Source organism: Nyctibius grandis, chromosome 10 (assembly GCF_013368605.1).
Source record: "Nyctibius grandis isolate bNycGra1 chromosome 10, bNycGra1.pri, whole genome shotgun sequence".
Taxonomy (NCBI): Eukaryota; Metazoa; Chordata; class Aves; order Nyctibiiformes; family Nyctibiidae; genus Nyctibius; species Nyctibius grandis.
The window spans coordinates 9,824,937-9,841,697 of NC_090667.1; the positions used below are offsets into that span (position 1 = coordinate 9,824,937).

At 47.3% G+C, this 16,761-nt stretch overlaps 1 protein-coding gene across 4 annotated transcripts; it reads right to left on the reverse strand.

Moving 5' to 3' along the window:
* Positions 1-326: 326 nt before the first annotated feature.
* BRD8 (bromodomain containing 8) lies at positions 327-16,574 on the reverse strand. 4 transcript variants are annotated; one of them, XR_011048829.1, is made up of 23 exons: positions 16,531-16,574; positions 16,098-16,194; positions 15,343-15,412; positions 14,278-14,327; positions 13,050-13,172; positions 12,825-12,905; positions 12,299-12,363; positions 11,549-11,685; positions 10,900-11,115; positions 9,469-9,613; positions 8,086-8,295; positions 7,393-7,673; positions 6,408-6,863; positions 5,957-6,050; positions 5,700-5,746; positions 5,115-5,329; positions 4,714-4,806; positions 4,443-4,511; positions 3,537-3,714; positions 2,773-2,877; positions 1,884-1,928; positions 1,107-1,283; positions 659-733 (listed from the first exon to the last, which is right to left on the reverse strand). XR_011048829.1 is itself a non-coding variant. In XM_068408658.1 (22 exons), exons 1-22 carry the CDS (start codon positions 16,547-16,549, stop codon positions 674-676), a joined length of 2,856 nt encoding a protein of 951 aa, XP_068264759.1. In that variant the 5' UTR covers positions 16,550-16,574; the 3' UTR covers positions 327-673. The 4 variants fall into 4 exon arrangements, 2 of the variants coding, with proteins under 2 accessions (XP_068264759.1, XP_068264760.1); XM_068408658.1 differs by lacking the exon at positions 1,107-1,283 and having other exon boundaries at positions 327-733; XR_011048830.1 differs by lacking the exon at positions 16,098-16,194.
* Positions 16,575-16,761: the final 187 nt, after the last annotated feature.

Genomic DNA, 16,761 nt, shown 5'->3' on the forward strand with positions numbered 1-16,761 from the left:
TTCAATACATCGGTCTCTTAAGAAAAGCTCCAACAAGACTGTAGTATTTAACTTCTCATGGTTAGATCTCCTATTTCATCACAACAGTGCCATATTCTCATACACTCAAGCAAGGAATCTTCCCCTCCACCCAAGCACTATGCAGCATTCCCATGATTAATGGATTGTCTCTAATGCCAAAGCTCTGCCGTGCTTGTGTGCTGCAGGATAACTGGAAGACAGTTATATTTGCAGATATTTAAGACAGATATGCACGCTTGTACAAAACCAGGGTTCCTCACTGCAGAGAGCTGAGATGCTCAGTACACTCCACACCACACACTGGATTTGTTCCCAGACTTTAATATACATACACATTTACACATCACTAGTAAAAATCTGTACACTTCACATTACAGTACATACGAGCCACCAGTTGCTAGCTAACACCAGAACACTGATGAAGCCCAAGACGACTGCCCTAAAACAGGCAGGGGGGCTACTCTTCCCCTCCAGGGAAGTTTCTTTGGGTTACACATTCCGACAAGACACTGCTTTCCAGAGGGGCAAGGTGGGCCAAATCCCAGAAATGGACCTGGCAGCTTTTCTTCCTCCTCCAACAGCTGTTAACTGCATCTTGCCTGCACTCCAGCTCTGGAGTCCAGGTGCTGGGATTTTCTGTCTGCCTGCAGCATCATTTCTTCATCTTCATGTCTGCCTCGATGGCACAGCGACGCCCTCTGGTGCCTCCATCCTAGTCACAAGGCAAACAGAAAGAGAGAGTTATGCGACCCTAAACACAGAACACTTCCTCCAGCACTAGGGGAGGTAAGCAATTGTGCATCTGGTAACAACTTTTCCTGCCTTCCAAACACGAGAAGGGGAAGTTGTCCTAGGGTGGCCTGGGGAGACCTGCCTGCAGACCTACCTAAATCCACTCTGGACACAGCACAGGTGCTGGGATTTGCAGCATCTCTGTGCACTGCTGGCAGCCAAGGCAGAGAGAGGCAGGAAGGCTCTCGCCCAGATGGATTGCTTTTGGAGCCTGTACAGTGCAGGCTTTCTCCTAAGCGGCAGATTCTAGCTTGGCTCTTAAGATGGGAAGAGGAAACTGCTGACTAACCTACCTTATCAGCTGCTGATCCCTATGGGAAGTGCTCCTCCAGTTGAGTGACCCTGGCACTAGCTCCCTAGTTTCTCCGCACAGCTCCTTTCCATGAGTAGAAGGCAAGCTGAGAGCTTCCTTTGATCCGCTGCCCTCTCCCTCTGGCTGACATGCTGACTCTCCCGGAGTACTCCTCTGTCTTTAGATATATGCGAGAGAAAAAAAACAACCTCCATCTTCCTCCCCTTTCTCTTCCCCGCAACTCAAGAGACTTGGGGTTTCCCGGAGGGAGTGTTTTTCCAAATATTTCCAGATGACCACAGGCACAGAGCAAGGTATTTCTGCAGAGTATCTTATTTGCTTTCTGGACCATGAATGATAAAGGAGTACACAGCCGACTCCTCACCTTCCCATGACCCTTTGTACTGTCTCGAACGTGTGGAAGGGGCAGCTGTATAAGCATGAGAGATGTAAGAGCTATAATACTGCACCACTTGGTCTGTCTTCCCACTTACATGGAAAGAAAGCAGGAGAGAAGTTGTGGAAAAAAGCAAAGGCAGATGACAAAACAAGAACACTTGGAACCAGAAGAAAAGACTGAAGCCCCTCCCACTCACCCACACTGAGAATACGGGACTGAGATGTTTCTTCTCTAACGATCATGGTTGTACAGCCCCTAAGTCAAACACACACCGCTGCAATGCCAAGGATGCTGTGACAGTGCAGTGATCACCCAGACAAGGAGCAGAGCACACTGCCAGCAGTACTGCAGTACCTGCTGGAGCCTTTCAATACTTACAAAGAGAGAGAGAAGGAAGGCAGGAGAGCCCATTGGGACACTGTCCTGTTAAAAGGCCAAACAGAAGGACTCATCAGATATCAGATATGGAAATGCACACACCACATAGAAGCACTGAGCCCACACACGAGCATAGAGAAACATGTGCCCCACTCCCCGTCCCGCATGGCATCAGTCTTATGTAGCAGGAACATAAAAACAGACAAAAGAGCGATACTGCGAGAGTCAGAATGCTAGGAAAGGGATATTCCCTCCTCAGCCATGGCAAGGCCTGGCCTACCAAACAATCTCTGCACTGTGCAGTTGCCACTAAAACTAAGCAGGCAGTTCTTGCTGTCACAGTGTGACAAGTGCACCAGCTGAGAGCACTTAATCAAGCCTGGATGTGTCTTTACAGAAGGAAAAAAACCAATCATCTACGCTGCTATTGGTTCAGATTAGTGTGGAAGTCAAAGGTTCTCTGGTGTGTTTTACACAGCAAACCAGACTGGAGTGATTCCCTGGTTCTAAAAACCTGACTAGGAAGCGAAGAACATGGCAGAGGCCAGTCTTCCAATTCTCCACACCTTCACCTTCCTGCCATATCACACCTCTTCCAATACTCTGTTCATTTCCCTACAGTTTTCATCCCTTGTTTTTAAAAACAGGGAACAGAAGTATTGGGATTACAGAAATAATTCAGAAGACCTGCCTCTGGGATGATGTACAGCTCCAGAGCTAAAATCTAATCAACGGACACATTTAAAGAAAAAACTATACACGTGAAGGTGCTGGAGCCATCGCAATCTCAAAAAACTCTCTGTCTATCTTTGGTATGGGAACTTCACGCAGCGTCTTGGGATTCTCCAAAAGATACCAAGTGCTCTTCCACAGGGTGCAGCACTCTCACCTTCTCCGAAGCATCCTGCTTGCGAGTGGAGTCTCGCCCACGCAGGCTCTTTGCACTGATCCCTGACTCTGATGTTTGCATGATCAGTTGTGTGGCCAGAAATTGCTGCAAGAAAAACACACTCTGTTGAGATTCTCAGGCAAAAAAAGCTCAGTTAGTGCATGCCAGTTAACTATCACAAACCACAGGCTAGGAATGATTGGGTCAGAGGCAGTTTCAGTTCCTTGTCTACGGCTCAGAATAAGTTCCTCCATTTACCTCAGAAGCCACAAGTCCTGAGGAACTATAAAACTCCAGTTCAAACTCTGTTAGCCCTGCCAGTTGGGACATTCTACTTCATAAGAAATTTTAAATGGCGTATATTCACAGGACAGAGTTTCATGTACACTTTAAACCAGCATAAACCAGTACAGCCACCAAAAGAAGCAATCGCGTCCCCTGTCATTCACCGTTCTTGTTGCTTGTTTCTGTTCTTGAACCACACCCTGGTTCTTGCTGGTCTAAGCATTTCCCTGAAGGTAATTAGATTTGAAATTGGTCTGGGCTGAACCTAAAAAACATTTTGCTGCATTAGTTTTCAATTCTCCACAATCTAGTTCACCACAAACACCTGAGCTAGCACAAGAGAGATGCAGGGAAAGATGGAACTACCTCAATCAAAGACCCTGTGAGTGAAACTGTGGTCTTACATCCAGAAGTCTCTCCCATACCTACGGACCAAGGCAGATGCTCTGTCCTGCACTGGACTCAGCTCAGTACTTTACCTGGATCTGCTCCAGGACATCTCGCTGCATCTCCACAGCCATGTGGTACACATCATGGTCAGAGCTGTTGTACATAACTGCATTTTGAAACATCAGCATAATATCACGCTGGAATTCAGCTGTGGTTCGTATCAGCCCATTCTCAATGTTCTTTTTGATGGTAGATAAATCCATTGGCCTATGGAAGAAACACAGTCAAAATAGCAACAGAAATATTTAACTCTTTCCTCTCTCTTTTGTGAACAGCCCTGGGTCTATGACACATCTAGTCAGACCACCCATTTCATTTAGCCAAATAGGTTCTCCCCCACACAGGCTGTGTTCCTGAGTACCAAGGCCTCGGGTCAGAAGACACAAGCTGTCCAGCAGTTACCATGAATGGTAACAACGGCGTGACAGATGCCTCAGGAAGGGCAGTTGCCTTCTCCAGGCATCACTGAAGGAGACACTAAGGAGCTAGAGCTGCAGCCACTGAACTTTTTAGGAGAGATTTCAGGGGCTAGCAGGGGATTTTGGTAATTCTTCCAGAAGAGTCCACTATCTGGGACAGTAAAAAATACTGATTAAAGAAGATAGGTCTTTGGAATTTCAAAGATTAAATCCTACTCTTGGATAGAAACTGGGAGAAGCAAATCAGTCACATACTATCTTACTAATAAAAAATGTTCTGTGTAAGTCAGTGTACTTCTTTCAAAGGCAGGGCTGTGTAAAGACGTGTATCTGTTACTGAAGACGACCCTTTTCTTGGGGAAACCTTTTCTTCTGACTGAATCATGCCAGAAAAAAATAATTTTCCCAGTCTTGCAGTCTGCATGGCAGACAAAAACTACATTGTTCCTGCCAGAAATCCCTACACAAATATGCAAACATACAGAGTTCTAATGACAGAAGACTGCGGACACTCACCTCTGCACAATACTGTGGTAGCCTGGTGCTATATCATCAGTTACAGGCTGTAGAAAGACATTGGCGTACCTGCAGAGAAGGAGTTCACTTAGTGCCCTGTCCTTGCTGGTAAACATTTGTTTCATGCTCTCATGTTTATTTATCTGCTACCAGTAACAATATGATTCACTATGTCCCAGTACCAAGGCAAACGAGCCTCTGAGATGGGAGAGCAGAGACTCGTCTAGGATTAGTCACTTCTTTCTGCCAGTTCTCAAGACATCAAACTCACCTGTGATTAGCTGCTGCTCTCCAAACTAGCATGATGGCTTTCTTCCAGATCTTCTGGGCCTGTATTGCTTCCTGGTCCTCACTGCACACTGAGCTGGGAAGAAAAAGAATAGGACTTCCTTCAGGAGTCTGCATGCTGCCTCAGAGCAGAAACCGTATGGTGTATTTTGCCTTTGGTGTGCCTACGCTAATCCATGCCAAAGGCAGAAATAAAAAAAATGGGACGTGCTGCTATGGCTCTGTCTGCACACTTGCACTCGTAAGCAAGGAGAACCAGACAAATCAACAAATTCCCCCTTCAGACCCACTCAGTCAGCAAAACAGAAATGAGAATCCTACGCTCCCTCCACCAAACAGCCTGGGATTTGCACCTGCGTGCCTAGGAGCTTCAGGGATACTCACAACTGCGAGGAGGCTGGGCTGCTGGGGATGGAGTCGGCTAGCGTGTGAGACTGTAAAGGCGCATTATGGACACTGAAGCCATCATCGCTCTCACTCACAGGGGGCTCGTTATCCATCTCTGACAGATATCCTTCACCCTGATCTTCTTCTTTGGGTTCCTCCAAACTGGCAGCCTCACTGGCACCATCCTCATCATCCTCTTCACCCTGCCCATCCTGAAACACAGAGAGTTCATGAGTCTGCACAGCCAGCAACAGCAGCAACTCAGAGCCTCCAAAGCAACTATGGTGCAGCAACCACAGTGACCATCTTGCTATGGCTGCTGACAACTGCACAGGCACTTTCACAAAATCCCAGTCACTCTATCCTGCCCTGCCTCCCCCGCAGACACAGAACCACACATACACACAGCTCTGCAGTGCCTGAAGCAATCTCCCCTTTAGCTCCAACTGCAGAATGCCCAATTCTCTTCTCAGTGGAGAAAGCTGAACGCAAGCTTTGCTTTTCAGCAGATGGGAGCCAGGAAGCAGCGGCAGTGAGATGTTACTAATGAACACAAGATGACTACAACCAACCCAGAATTACCTTCATCTGACTCCTAAACAGGGCTTGGGCCTCCTCCTTCATTGACTCTGCGAAAGAAAGAAAAGCAGAAAGGTTGATTCTCCAAAGCAGTCTTTCCTACAAAAGCTCCTGCACAAATGCCTACTGTCCTGCAGTAATTACCACTGTTCCTACACATATCTTTTCTCCCTCCTCCCCAAAAAACCTGAACCAGATCACTGACATCTATCCAGCTAATAATTTTGCACGTAAAAGATTTCCTAGCTGAATTAAGTTACCTGACAGCTCAAATTTGTGCTGAACATCAGCCTGTGAGGAGTCTTCACTCACATTTGGGACTTGTGGAGGGGATGAATCATCATCAGGTGGGGTCTGGAGGGAAGAGAAATGCACAAATCTAGATGCTTGTGTCAGCTTACTTCAGTGAAGGTGCGGGCACATCTCACTCACCCTAACCTAACTCAAGGCAATGAAGTTCACTGATCACCTTCCCAACAGCAATTCTGCACATGGGCGGGGGGAGATACATAAAGGTCCTGCCTAAAGCAGAGAGCTTCTCTGCAGATCGAACAGATCAGCAGCATGACTCCCAAGAAAACAGTCAGTCACATTCATTGAAGGGTCACCTTCAACCCAGCAGTCATCCTTCCTCTAAACTTCTCTCCTACCTGCCACAACTGCTCCTTTCTTTCCCCACATCAGCTCCATCCAGCCTCTCTGCTCACATACCTCTGTCTTCACTGTATTGTGCACTGTGTCTTCTCCCTTGGCTGATTCTATCTCAATTTCGGGAGTCTCTCCTGCTGCTACAGCTGCTCTTTGATCCTCTTCTATCTCTTGACTTCTAAGCTCTGGTGTTTCTGTCACTCTTGCAGTTGCTGGTATGGTTTCCTCAGGGCCCAGCTGATTCTGCTCCTGCTCTGTGGGTTCTGTCTTTATTTCTGATCCCAGCTCGCCAATGACCATTAGGTCTCGAATTCCCTTTGCCTCTGGCTCCTCACACTCCAGTCTCTCCTGCTTCACAGTCACAGACACTTGGGGTATCTGGGCCTGTTTCTCGTGCTCCTGACGAATTGAGTGTTCCCACGGGCCAGGCAGGGTCTGAGGGTCATCGGTGTCTTCGCAGAAAGAAGACAGAGCAGCTTCAACCACTGCTGCATCCAGGACTTCAGGGTGGTCATCTACCTTTATTGCCAAAACAAACACACGGCAGTGCAGGCCAAGGTCAGAAAGAGGGATTAAAAAAAAGTTCATATTATTTGGTAATGAGACAATTGTGGAAAACCTGGTGTACTGGGTTTACAAAGTTGCCTTTCGCAGCCAGACTCTATCACTCCCTGTGGAGTCTCCTGTGGAGCTTCAGTTTCAGCTTTTCAGCTGTGGAGCTGTATTCAGAAATACAGCACTCCTGGAAAGTACGCTGCAAGCAGTGCTCACTTGTCTGCCAGAGACGTGACACAAACCCTACCCAACACCAGGAAGAAAGAGATTTCTTTCTGTAGTCTGAAGAGGAGCACCAGGTTAAACGTGCCAGACTAGCAGCAGTGGTGTCATAGGGTCACTTCCTACTGATCTGGACAACAACGGTGAGAATGTGCATTTTGAAATAGTTATTTCTTGCTTGTTTAAACTAAATTGGTGAACAGTAATCACTTGAGATTAACCTAACTGGATATGGAGTAAAAGGCACTGGCACTTTGCTCTGCCTGTTTACCTTGTCCTCAATGATAGCTATAATATTTCCAACAGTGTCGAAGTCCAGCTCTTCCCCCGTATAGGACACTGCAATATCCATTTTCTCAGCCAAATCCAGGTCTTCTTTCCCATCCATGCAGTGATCTTTGGAAGACCCTGCAGCGCTGCCAGCCCCAGAACCCAGGCATTCTTTCTTGATGGAATCAATGATCATGGATATTTCACTGCTGTCCATGGACACTGTCACGGTATGGGCATCAGACACTGCCTCCATGGAAACACAGGCTTCTGGCTGGCTCACTGCACAAGGATGAGGATGACAATCAGAGACCAATCTGGAGAAGTCAAGCCCACATAAGCAAACACTGCAGCGGATAAGACCAAGCACCAACCGCAAGTATCCCAAGTCCACCCACAACAGCATGGCTTAGAAAAATAAAAGACAAATATGGGTTTGCTTTCCCACGGTAAAGACAAAGTGAGATTCCAGCCCTTGAACCACAATCCAGCAACATACCATTAGCACTCCCACCCCCACCCAGCACATCCTGTTTCAAACCATCTGTTCACTCCAGCCATAACCATCCTTTCATCAGGGATGGTGAGTCTGAGGTGATACAAGGCCAGCTGAGAGCTCGCTGGGTGCTGATCCCAAGCAAATTTCTGTTTTCCAGCAATGCACGACCTACGAGTGCGCAGTTTAGGAACGCACCTGTGGCTACACTTTCTGGAGCTGCAGCTGGTGGCACAACGGATGGTGCTGACAGCGTGGGCATCATGACAATGGTTGCCTGCGACACAGGCTCTACTGGGGGTGGCAGGAGTTTAGCTGGAGGTTCGCTGGCAACAGCGGAGAAGGAAGCAAGAGGTGAGGTGAACTGTGCAGGACCAGCTTCTAAAAGCCGGGAAAGCGTAGGAGCACCTAACAGAGAGTAGAAGGGAAAAGCACATGAGCAAGAAGCAGCCACCACTGAAGTCCACAAAGCCACCACTGGGCTCTTCACTGTCTGGTGGCTTCTTCTGGGAAAAGACACTGAGAGGTACCTATAAATGGTTCCAAGGGCTATAGGAAGAACCTGCACCAAAATGCCTGAACTCCTTTGTGCGTGCAGTCTGAGACAGAACCACGCAGACTATAGGGCACTGTGCTCAATGTAAGGGCTGGACAGGCTAAGCCACACATGCAGAGAGATGCCCTTCAAAGGCTCATCCCAATACAATTATAGGAAATCTGAAAAACAGTGCTGGGAGAGCCACACAAGGTAAACCAAGACAAACAGTCACCACAGGAGCTGGAAGGGAGCAGAGGGGATCTCTTTGCAGGTCTTTCCTGGAGAATTCCTCTTATATCAAAGTTTGCTACTCAGCTGCAATTTCCAGTCTGAATTTACTGTCTGGACCAAATTAACAGGTCTTAAAGAACAGATGTGGATAAGTGAGATTGTTCATATGGAATTATATATGAACGAATGGCATAAAACCTCAGTTGCAGACAATGTGACTAAACCACTGGTTAGCATGAGCTGAGAAGAAACTTCACCTTAGGCAGGTTGTTCTGACAAGGCCCAATGCAAAGACTCTTGCATTGTCCCTCTCACCCCCCTCCGTGGAACTTACTCTTGGGAGCTCGCTGTCCACTGTGGTCTAATCCTCAACAGACCCTCTAAGCTAAAGCAGAGGTAAGACACATGAGTTCTCCAGACTCACAGGGAGCTGCAGTTTGACACATCGTGAATCAGATACTAGACCAATTTTTCCCCAACTCCCTGTCAACTAACCCTTTCTTTCTACACTGAAATGCCTGGTATTAGCCAATGTCAAAACCAGAAAACTAGACTGCGTGGGCCAGGACCGAATCAAGTCTAATTGTTTCAGTCATTTTAGATCAAGGGACTCTTTCTTCTCTAAGGATTAGAGTTGTCTTAAAAAAAAGTACGGGTGAGAGGGACAGGGGTACAGAAATAGGAACACAACTCATAACGAAGCCCCAAAACCAGCCAGGCTAGATGTCCTTCATCTCTCTCCAAAGAGAATTCATAGAACAGTCTGAAGGTACATCTGAAGGGAGAACTGTACAGGGAGAGTCCTGAGTTACCTGAAGCAGCAGGAGATGCAGGGACAGCACCAGGTGCCGACTGCATTTCCCCACTGTGCAGCACTGGAAGGACGCTTCCTACCTCCAGCAGGACTCCTGAGCTGTTCATGTGACCAGAAGCCACTGCCATTTCGTTTTCACCAACCTGCCAAAGGAGGACACAACTGAAGTTCCTGGGGATACCATCACATCAGTGATTCTCTGCCAGATATGCACCTCCATGAATATGTCCATCATTTGCTGTCTCAGCATTCCTTTTGTGCTTTTTGTCCAGTCTGGTCCCTGCCTGAGGCCCCTTATGCAAGTGCACCACATGGCAGTCTGAAACCAGTTGCTATTCTTCAGCTACAATACAGCTGCAGTGCCACCTTCCTCTTAAGTTAGGCCAAACACATCATTTGCTCTACCTTAGTTCCTCTGTTCCAGGACCTCATAATCCTTTACAGATACCAGTCTCTCTACCCCCTGAGATGGCATGGAATTATCCCTTATTTTGAGTTGAAGGAAACTGAAGCACTAAGATGGAAAGTAACTCTGTCAAGGTCACATAGTAAACCTATGATGGACTTCGAAGCAGATGTAGAACAGTCCTGTCGATACAAACAAAACCCAGGCTTCCACAGCCATTATCTTTCCTTGCTCCACCCTATGCTACATTGCACCCTGCAAACATAGAATCCACGGAACACTTACCCAAACTAACAAATAGAAAAGACCCCAAATCTGACTATTAAAAAAAGAAAGTCAACAGCAATACACCTATTCCATCACGCAAGGACTAACACAGGGAATCCGTGCCATGGGCAGGCTGATGGCTGCTATTTTCACACTGGGCTCTGAACAGTGTCAGCAATGGTTGCCCTCCTAAGACTTCCAGAGTCACTAACACCAGAAGGGTCAAAGTGGCTTGTCATCACAGTGATTTCAGTAACTGTCTACAACTATGAGAAGACTGAAGCACTTCAATATTGGTCATAAACCCCATTAAAGGACTCCCTACTCCTATGCTAAGACTCATTACAAATATTGAAACTCAGCTTCCTGCCAAGATATAAAGAATCGTGAGCCCAAAGTAGAAATCACCAAGAACACCTCCACGGAGACTGACTGGGATGACGCTGACTAACATGCTCTCCCCCAGGGAGAGTTATTTCCTCTAGCAAAGCCTGCAACTCCAACTCCTTACGACTGAGGGGAGATAGCCAGTTCTATGTGCTGAATGATTCCTGCAGTCCTGCACCCACAGTACTGCTGGGAAAGGGTCCCACCTCTGTGGCTCACAGGGGTAATTGTATCTCTCGGATATCACTTCTCTTGGGACTCCCAGAAAAACTGTATATTTTTAAAAAGCCTTTGCAGCTCCCCCTTTTTCAGTGGGAGTCTGGAGCAAATTGTTTGTGTGCTTGCATATATGAGCAGAGAGCTCCATACCAGCCTGGGGCTTGTGGGCAGGAGACTGCCCTTCTTCAGCAGCTCTGAGAGCAGAGGGGAAGGAGGCGGAGTTGCTTTTTGTCCTAGCATCTTTTTCTGGGGTGAATCATCAGTGACTGGGGTCATGGGGGCATCCAGGGGAGCAGAGCCTGGAGGGGTGTCAGGGATTCCAATGAAGGAGGCAACTGGGGTGCTGGGCAATGTCCCTGGAGTGACCTGAGAAAGAGAAAAACCACACTGTTCAAAGCCACACTCCACCACACGGACTAGCCCCACTTGCTCCTTCCCCCAAGAGCATTGATCAGCACACCACAGACACCTACTCCATTCACTCACTACACCTACTCCAGGCATATGCTTTCACCCTTTCCCTGCCCTGTAGTGCCATTTCCCAGGCACACACAGAAGACTGCCTGGCCAACCCACTGATGCCCCTACACAGCCTTTGATCCAGGCACCTAATCATCACAGACATGGAAGAGGACACGTATCTTGACCAGCACTGTACATCAACCACACTACAGCACTATCACAGCAAAAAGTCTGCAGAACAAGACAAGGGCTTCTCCCCAGGCTCCTGTTCCATGATGGACACAGAGCCTCATGTCCCAAGCTAGTCTTTCCCTCTTACCATGGGAAGCATCCTTACCCCTGGACTGGCCTCGTCCACAGCGGGCTGAGACAGATCTCCCAGAGCATAGTCTCCCCCTGGGGAGGTTGAGCCTGCAGGGGAGCGAACCATCACACCCGTTAATCGTCGTGGTGGATTCTTAATGGCCTGACGAGCTGGAAGAGAACAGGAAAAAAACAAGTGAGATTTCATGACTCCATCTTGGACAATCTCTGAGAGTTACGTCTGACTTTATCCTAAAGAACCCTAAGAAAATAATTTATATTGTAGGAATTTCTTGCACCACACTAGGCTCAGTTCACAAATAATACTAGCATTGGGTAATGCACTTTAATTTCAGAATTCCGTAGTAGCTGGGTATTCACCACCTCCCACCACTGGTAGGTTAGTTCACTGAATTGCCCCAAGAATTATACATGAATTAAACATTCAGAACAAATCTCTCTTAAATCTTCAGAAAATAGTAAAACTATAGGGAAAACTAAAGGGGTGAAAAGCCTGACATTCTAACAGAGTGCTCCTTGCTAATCCTGCTTCCTCTTAGATATACCTTTTCTACAGAAGTTGTTCCCTTCTCAGAAGCCTCTGCATGTTGTCCTGTCACAAACACAGTGCTGGAAAGAGAATATAATCTTTCTTTCCAACTCCTAGGGTCACAGAATTTCTCCTGAACAGGTCTTAACAAGACTTAAATATTTCCCAAATGTTCTTATGAACATATGCCTCTCTCTCTCTGAGGAGTAGTAAGGAAGATAATTTCCAGCTTACCCTGATAAGCAGCATCTGTAGCCTTCCTCTTGACTTCTGCCTCCTCCTCCTCCATTTTTTTCTTTCTGTATAAGGAAGCAAAACCAACTGTCGCACGGTGTCCCACTTCCCGTTAGTTCCTCCTGCAGCTTACTGACCCCCACCCCATTATCCAGACAACAACGACCTGCCTCTGTGGACTGAGGCTCAAATCCTCTGAGGAGGGAAGCAGAGTCAGAGGCCAGTCAGAGAACGACACACTTGGCAAGAAATTTCACTTCCAGGTGATTATCAAAACGAAGGAGGCAAGGATGATGTTGCAAGCCATCACCGAGCTCTTCACTGAGAAACTCCAAAAGATATTCCACACAAGCTTGGTGCCCCCCAGTCTAAACTAAGTCCACCCTCAGAGGCCAAAGCATCCGCCCAGCTGCCCTGTTTCTCTTAACCCAATGCACATGGAGTAAGAGGTGTCTGACAAACACACAGCATCAGGCAACTACAATCTCAGAAGAACGCATAACATCGAAATAATTAAATAACCCACATCATAATCTCATTGCACAGCTCCTCCAGTCTGTTATCCATGTGTCCGGCCTGGATCAGCTCTGCATCCTTCTTGAGTTGCCTGTAATCAGAAAATCTTCTTACTTACTTATCACTGAACAACACGCCCTAAGCAGCATTTTCACCCCAAGCACCATCCCACTTAGGCCGCTTTTTCAAGGCAGGACTCTCAGGTGCACCACAGCTTAATGCCTCTGCCACGTACCTGTATTTCTCCTGCGTTTCTTTAATAATTTTTTTCAACTCCTCAACTCGTTCTGCAGTCAGTTTCCGCACAATAACATCTTCTACAGTTTCCACAACTTCTCCCTTCTCACCACGTTTTCTTCTATAGAGGAAGAGAAAAAAAAAACAGTTCAGACATGAAACACAGAAAAGCCCATTTCTGCTTTCATAGATGGCTGCTGTCTGTCGTTCCTGACACAAACATGCACAAAAAAAGTCAGCCTCCTCTTCCAGTTTCTCTTATGTGGTATTGGACAGCACCATGTTCAAATAATCTCTTCTGAAAAGTTTTATCTATTTCTTAAATACACCCAGTGTTAAACACTTCAGGAATAGACCAAAGATGCAAGCCCACTGCAAATTCTCAACCTGAAAAAAACCCAATCATTCTACTTCAGAGAGGGTTCTTACTACTCACGAAGAAACATGTTTTTTTTAACTCAATAACTCTACTAAGTCCTTTGTCTTTGCAACTCTAGTGCTTAAGATCATTCAGCACTATCACAAACAAATACTACTTTTAAACATCCTGCCTTTAATTTAATTTGACGTGAAGTCTCAAAACAAAATACCAGGATTTGGGAGTGAGAAATATCTGAGACCACAAAGCTGTAGTGATAGCGTTGATAAGAAAACTGTAAGAAACCACTACAAAATAGAGACAAATACAAAACGTTTCCCCTTCTCACTCTTGCTGTCTTTTCTACCCCTATTCTGAATGATAATTTTATGTGTAAAGCTCCTGATCAATAAGACGAATACGTAGTGTTTTATTCCAGCCAAATAAATGTTTTTTACTCCATTAAGTCCCCAAATGCACACTGCACCTCTTACAGAGCTGTGGCAAAGAGGCCACAATTACCCTGCCATATATTGTAACAACAGTAGGGGCATATGGAAGACACTAACAAGTGCATAGCGACCAGTTTTAGAACCATGTAATACTGAAATACTTCGGTCTTATGAAAAAAGGAGACAAGATAAGGAGATATGGGAAGCATGTTCTAAGAAATACCTTGTGCTTGCCAATCTCACCCATCTGCCATACCTTGATCCCACTGTTGACCCACACCAACTATCACACCCGAATTTCCTCATTCCTGTTATGCTCCTTTTTGGGAGGAGCACTATCAAGTCCTTTGCTGTAAGGACCGACAAGTCCACCCAAAACTGCTGCAGACTGCACTTGCTTCAGACTTTGTACTCACTTAGGGGTCTCTGTAGTCTCCAAGAGCTCTGAATACTGAGATGCACAGTGCTAAGAAGAAACAAAGAAAGTCAGAGGACACCAAAGAGTCAGCATCAGCAAACACCTATCATCAAAGCCTACAGGGCACTTCTACTTCTTCAGAGGTCTAACACTATGAACTTATCTGACAGTCTTCTCCAGAGTTTCCCCCCATGGCTTAATTTAATGTAGTGCAAAATGAGGAAGCACATTCACTCTTTTACTCTAGCACTGCCCAGGCTGATCTTCAAAACAAAGCCAAAAAACATACGCTCACAACTAACAATTCAGAAATTGAAGCAAGCAAGCATGATTAGGAAAACTGTAGCTGTAGTGTTTCTGCCTGTGAACATGAGCCAAAAGTATTTCAATGGAGAAAACAAAACAACATTATATCAAGGCCAGTTTCATATCTTAACAGAAACAGTAAGCAATATAAAAACCCCAACTTCTCCTCCCTTGATTCTCTTAATCTGTCACTTATACAACAAAAATCCCAGGTGCCTGCCCAAACAGCAGGACACTCCAAAACACGTGGGCATCCACAAATTCCTGGGGCAAGGAATTCCACAGCTGAATTACATGCCTGGTGAAGAACAATCTCTTTAGGTTTGCTTTGAACCTGTCTCCTGTTAGTCTTACTTAATAGCCTCTAAATCTTGTACTGGACAAAGCACTGACAATTAATCCTTATTCATCCTCAGCTTCATGCCACTTCTGGTTATACACACATCTGCCATATCCCCCGTTACTCATCTCTTTTTCATGTTGAAGGGTTCTACCTTACTCAGCCATCCCTTACAAGGAAGCTGTTTCATATCTTTGATCATCCTTGTCTTTTCCTTAACCTTAATTCACTGTACTGTAAACTCAGATTTAATTTCAGAAACAGAAAAAAGTATTTAATCTGATTTATAAAAAGCTGATTTTTTAATTAATTTTGCTATCTTTTTTAAAACCAAGAAACACATTCTCTTAGGCAGCTATCTTACATATCCCATACAACCCCTTTTTTTTTTCCAAGGCTCAAATGCCAGTATCTTACCTTCTGGGAAAACCAGTCAGGTGGGCGTCCTGGCTCTGCAAAAGGTTTGATAGCTCTGCTGACTGAGACCCTATAGGAGAGAAATGGCAAGTCACCATCAACTTACTTTCTTCCCCAACCAACACGCAGAGAAAAGATGCTGACCTGTCTTGATGTTCATTACTGAATAGCCCCCATAAACACAATGAACTTGCCAATGAGTTGTTATGTTTGGGAATTACTTAAGTACAGCCCTTGGACTCAAAAACATTTGCCTACTCCCAAACAAACAACAGCTTCCCTCTCTTTCTTTGAACAGCAAGTTTCTAGCTTCTGATGACAACCACTACATTTCCACAAAAGCTTTTACTTTGGTAAGGGGAAAAAGGCAGCGAAACAGAGCTACAAGTGCAGAAGCAATGCACAGGAGTCTGCTATCAAACATCCCCCTTGACCACAACTCACCCCTTCCGATTTATGTTGGAATAACTCTTTGTTCTGCTTAACACAATTCTGTTTTCACACAGTAGTTACGAAAGAAGTAAAAAGATTTTCAAGGTACACATTTAATACTTCCATCTTTAATAGCCCAACTTTGTTTTGAAGAGAAAGCACACAGAAAGCACAAGTGTTTATGACTAGCTGTTGTACGACGAACCGGCACGGTGAAAAGCCACGCACCAGTACAGCACATGGCCTATGCTTTGCCCCGGGAGCCCGGTGCCCGTGCGCACCCAAAGCCCGAGCAGCGGATATAACCCTCACCGCTCCCTCACCAGTTCTGGTCCCCGCTCCGCATGACGGACGAGGCCAGGCAGAGCTTCTCGCGGATGGACCACGGCTCCGTGGGGCCGGCACTCAGCAGCTTGTGCTCTGCGGGAGAGGGGAAGGGCTGCAGGGACCCGCCGCTCCGGCAGCACCTCCGGGGACCCCGCACCGGGAACCCCACACCGGGGACCCGACATCTGGAGCCCCGCCCCCGCCCGCTGGCCCCGCCCCCGCGGCCCCGCCCCCCGCGGCCGCACCAGCCATGGCCCCACCCCTTCCCTGGGCCGCTGGCTCCGCCCCCTCCCCTCGCCACCGCTCAGTTGTCCTCAGGCCGTTCTCCTGCCCCCTTCCCGCCCCAGCCCCGCTGCCACGGGCCGCCGCCGCTCTCTCGCCGCCGCCCACCCGCTCCCCGCCGCCTCTCCCGGCAGGCCCCGCACTCACTGCCGGTCCCCGCCGCCATCTTCCCCGCCCTGCCCGAGGGAGGCAGGGCGGAACCGCGCGCAAAGCCCGCCGGGAGGCACGCGCGCGCCCCCAGCCGTCCCCGGGCACGCGAGAGCGGCCTAGCGCTCGGGCCCCGCCCCTGCAGCCCCCACGACGGGCGCTGATTGGCGGCTGAGCGCTCGGGCCCCGCCCCTGCAGCCCCCCACGGCGGGCCCTGATTGGCGGCCGGGC

Excerpts from the sequence above, each read along its gene's own strand:
- BRD8 (XM_068408658.1), bottom strand. Across the intron at positions 8,296-9,468 it reads TGCATCTCCTGCTGCTTCAG|GTGCTCCTACGCTTTCCCGG; the intron begins GTAACTCAGGAC and ends ACTCTCTGTTAG. Across the intron at positions 6,051-6,407 it reads ACAATACAGTGAAGACAGAG|ACCCCACCTGATGATGATTC; the intron begins GTATGTGAGCAG and ends TCTTCCCTCCAG.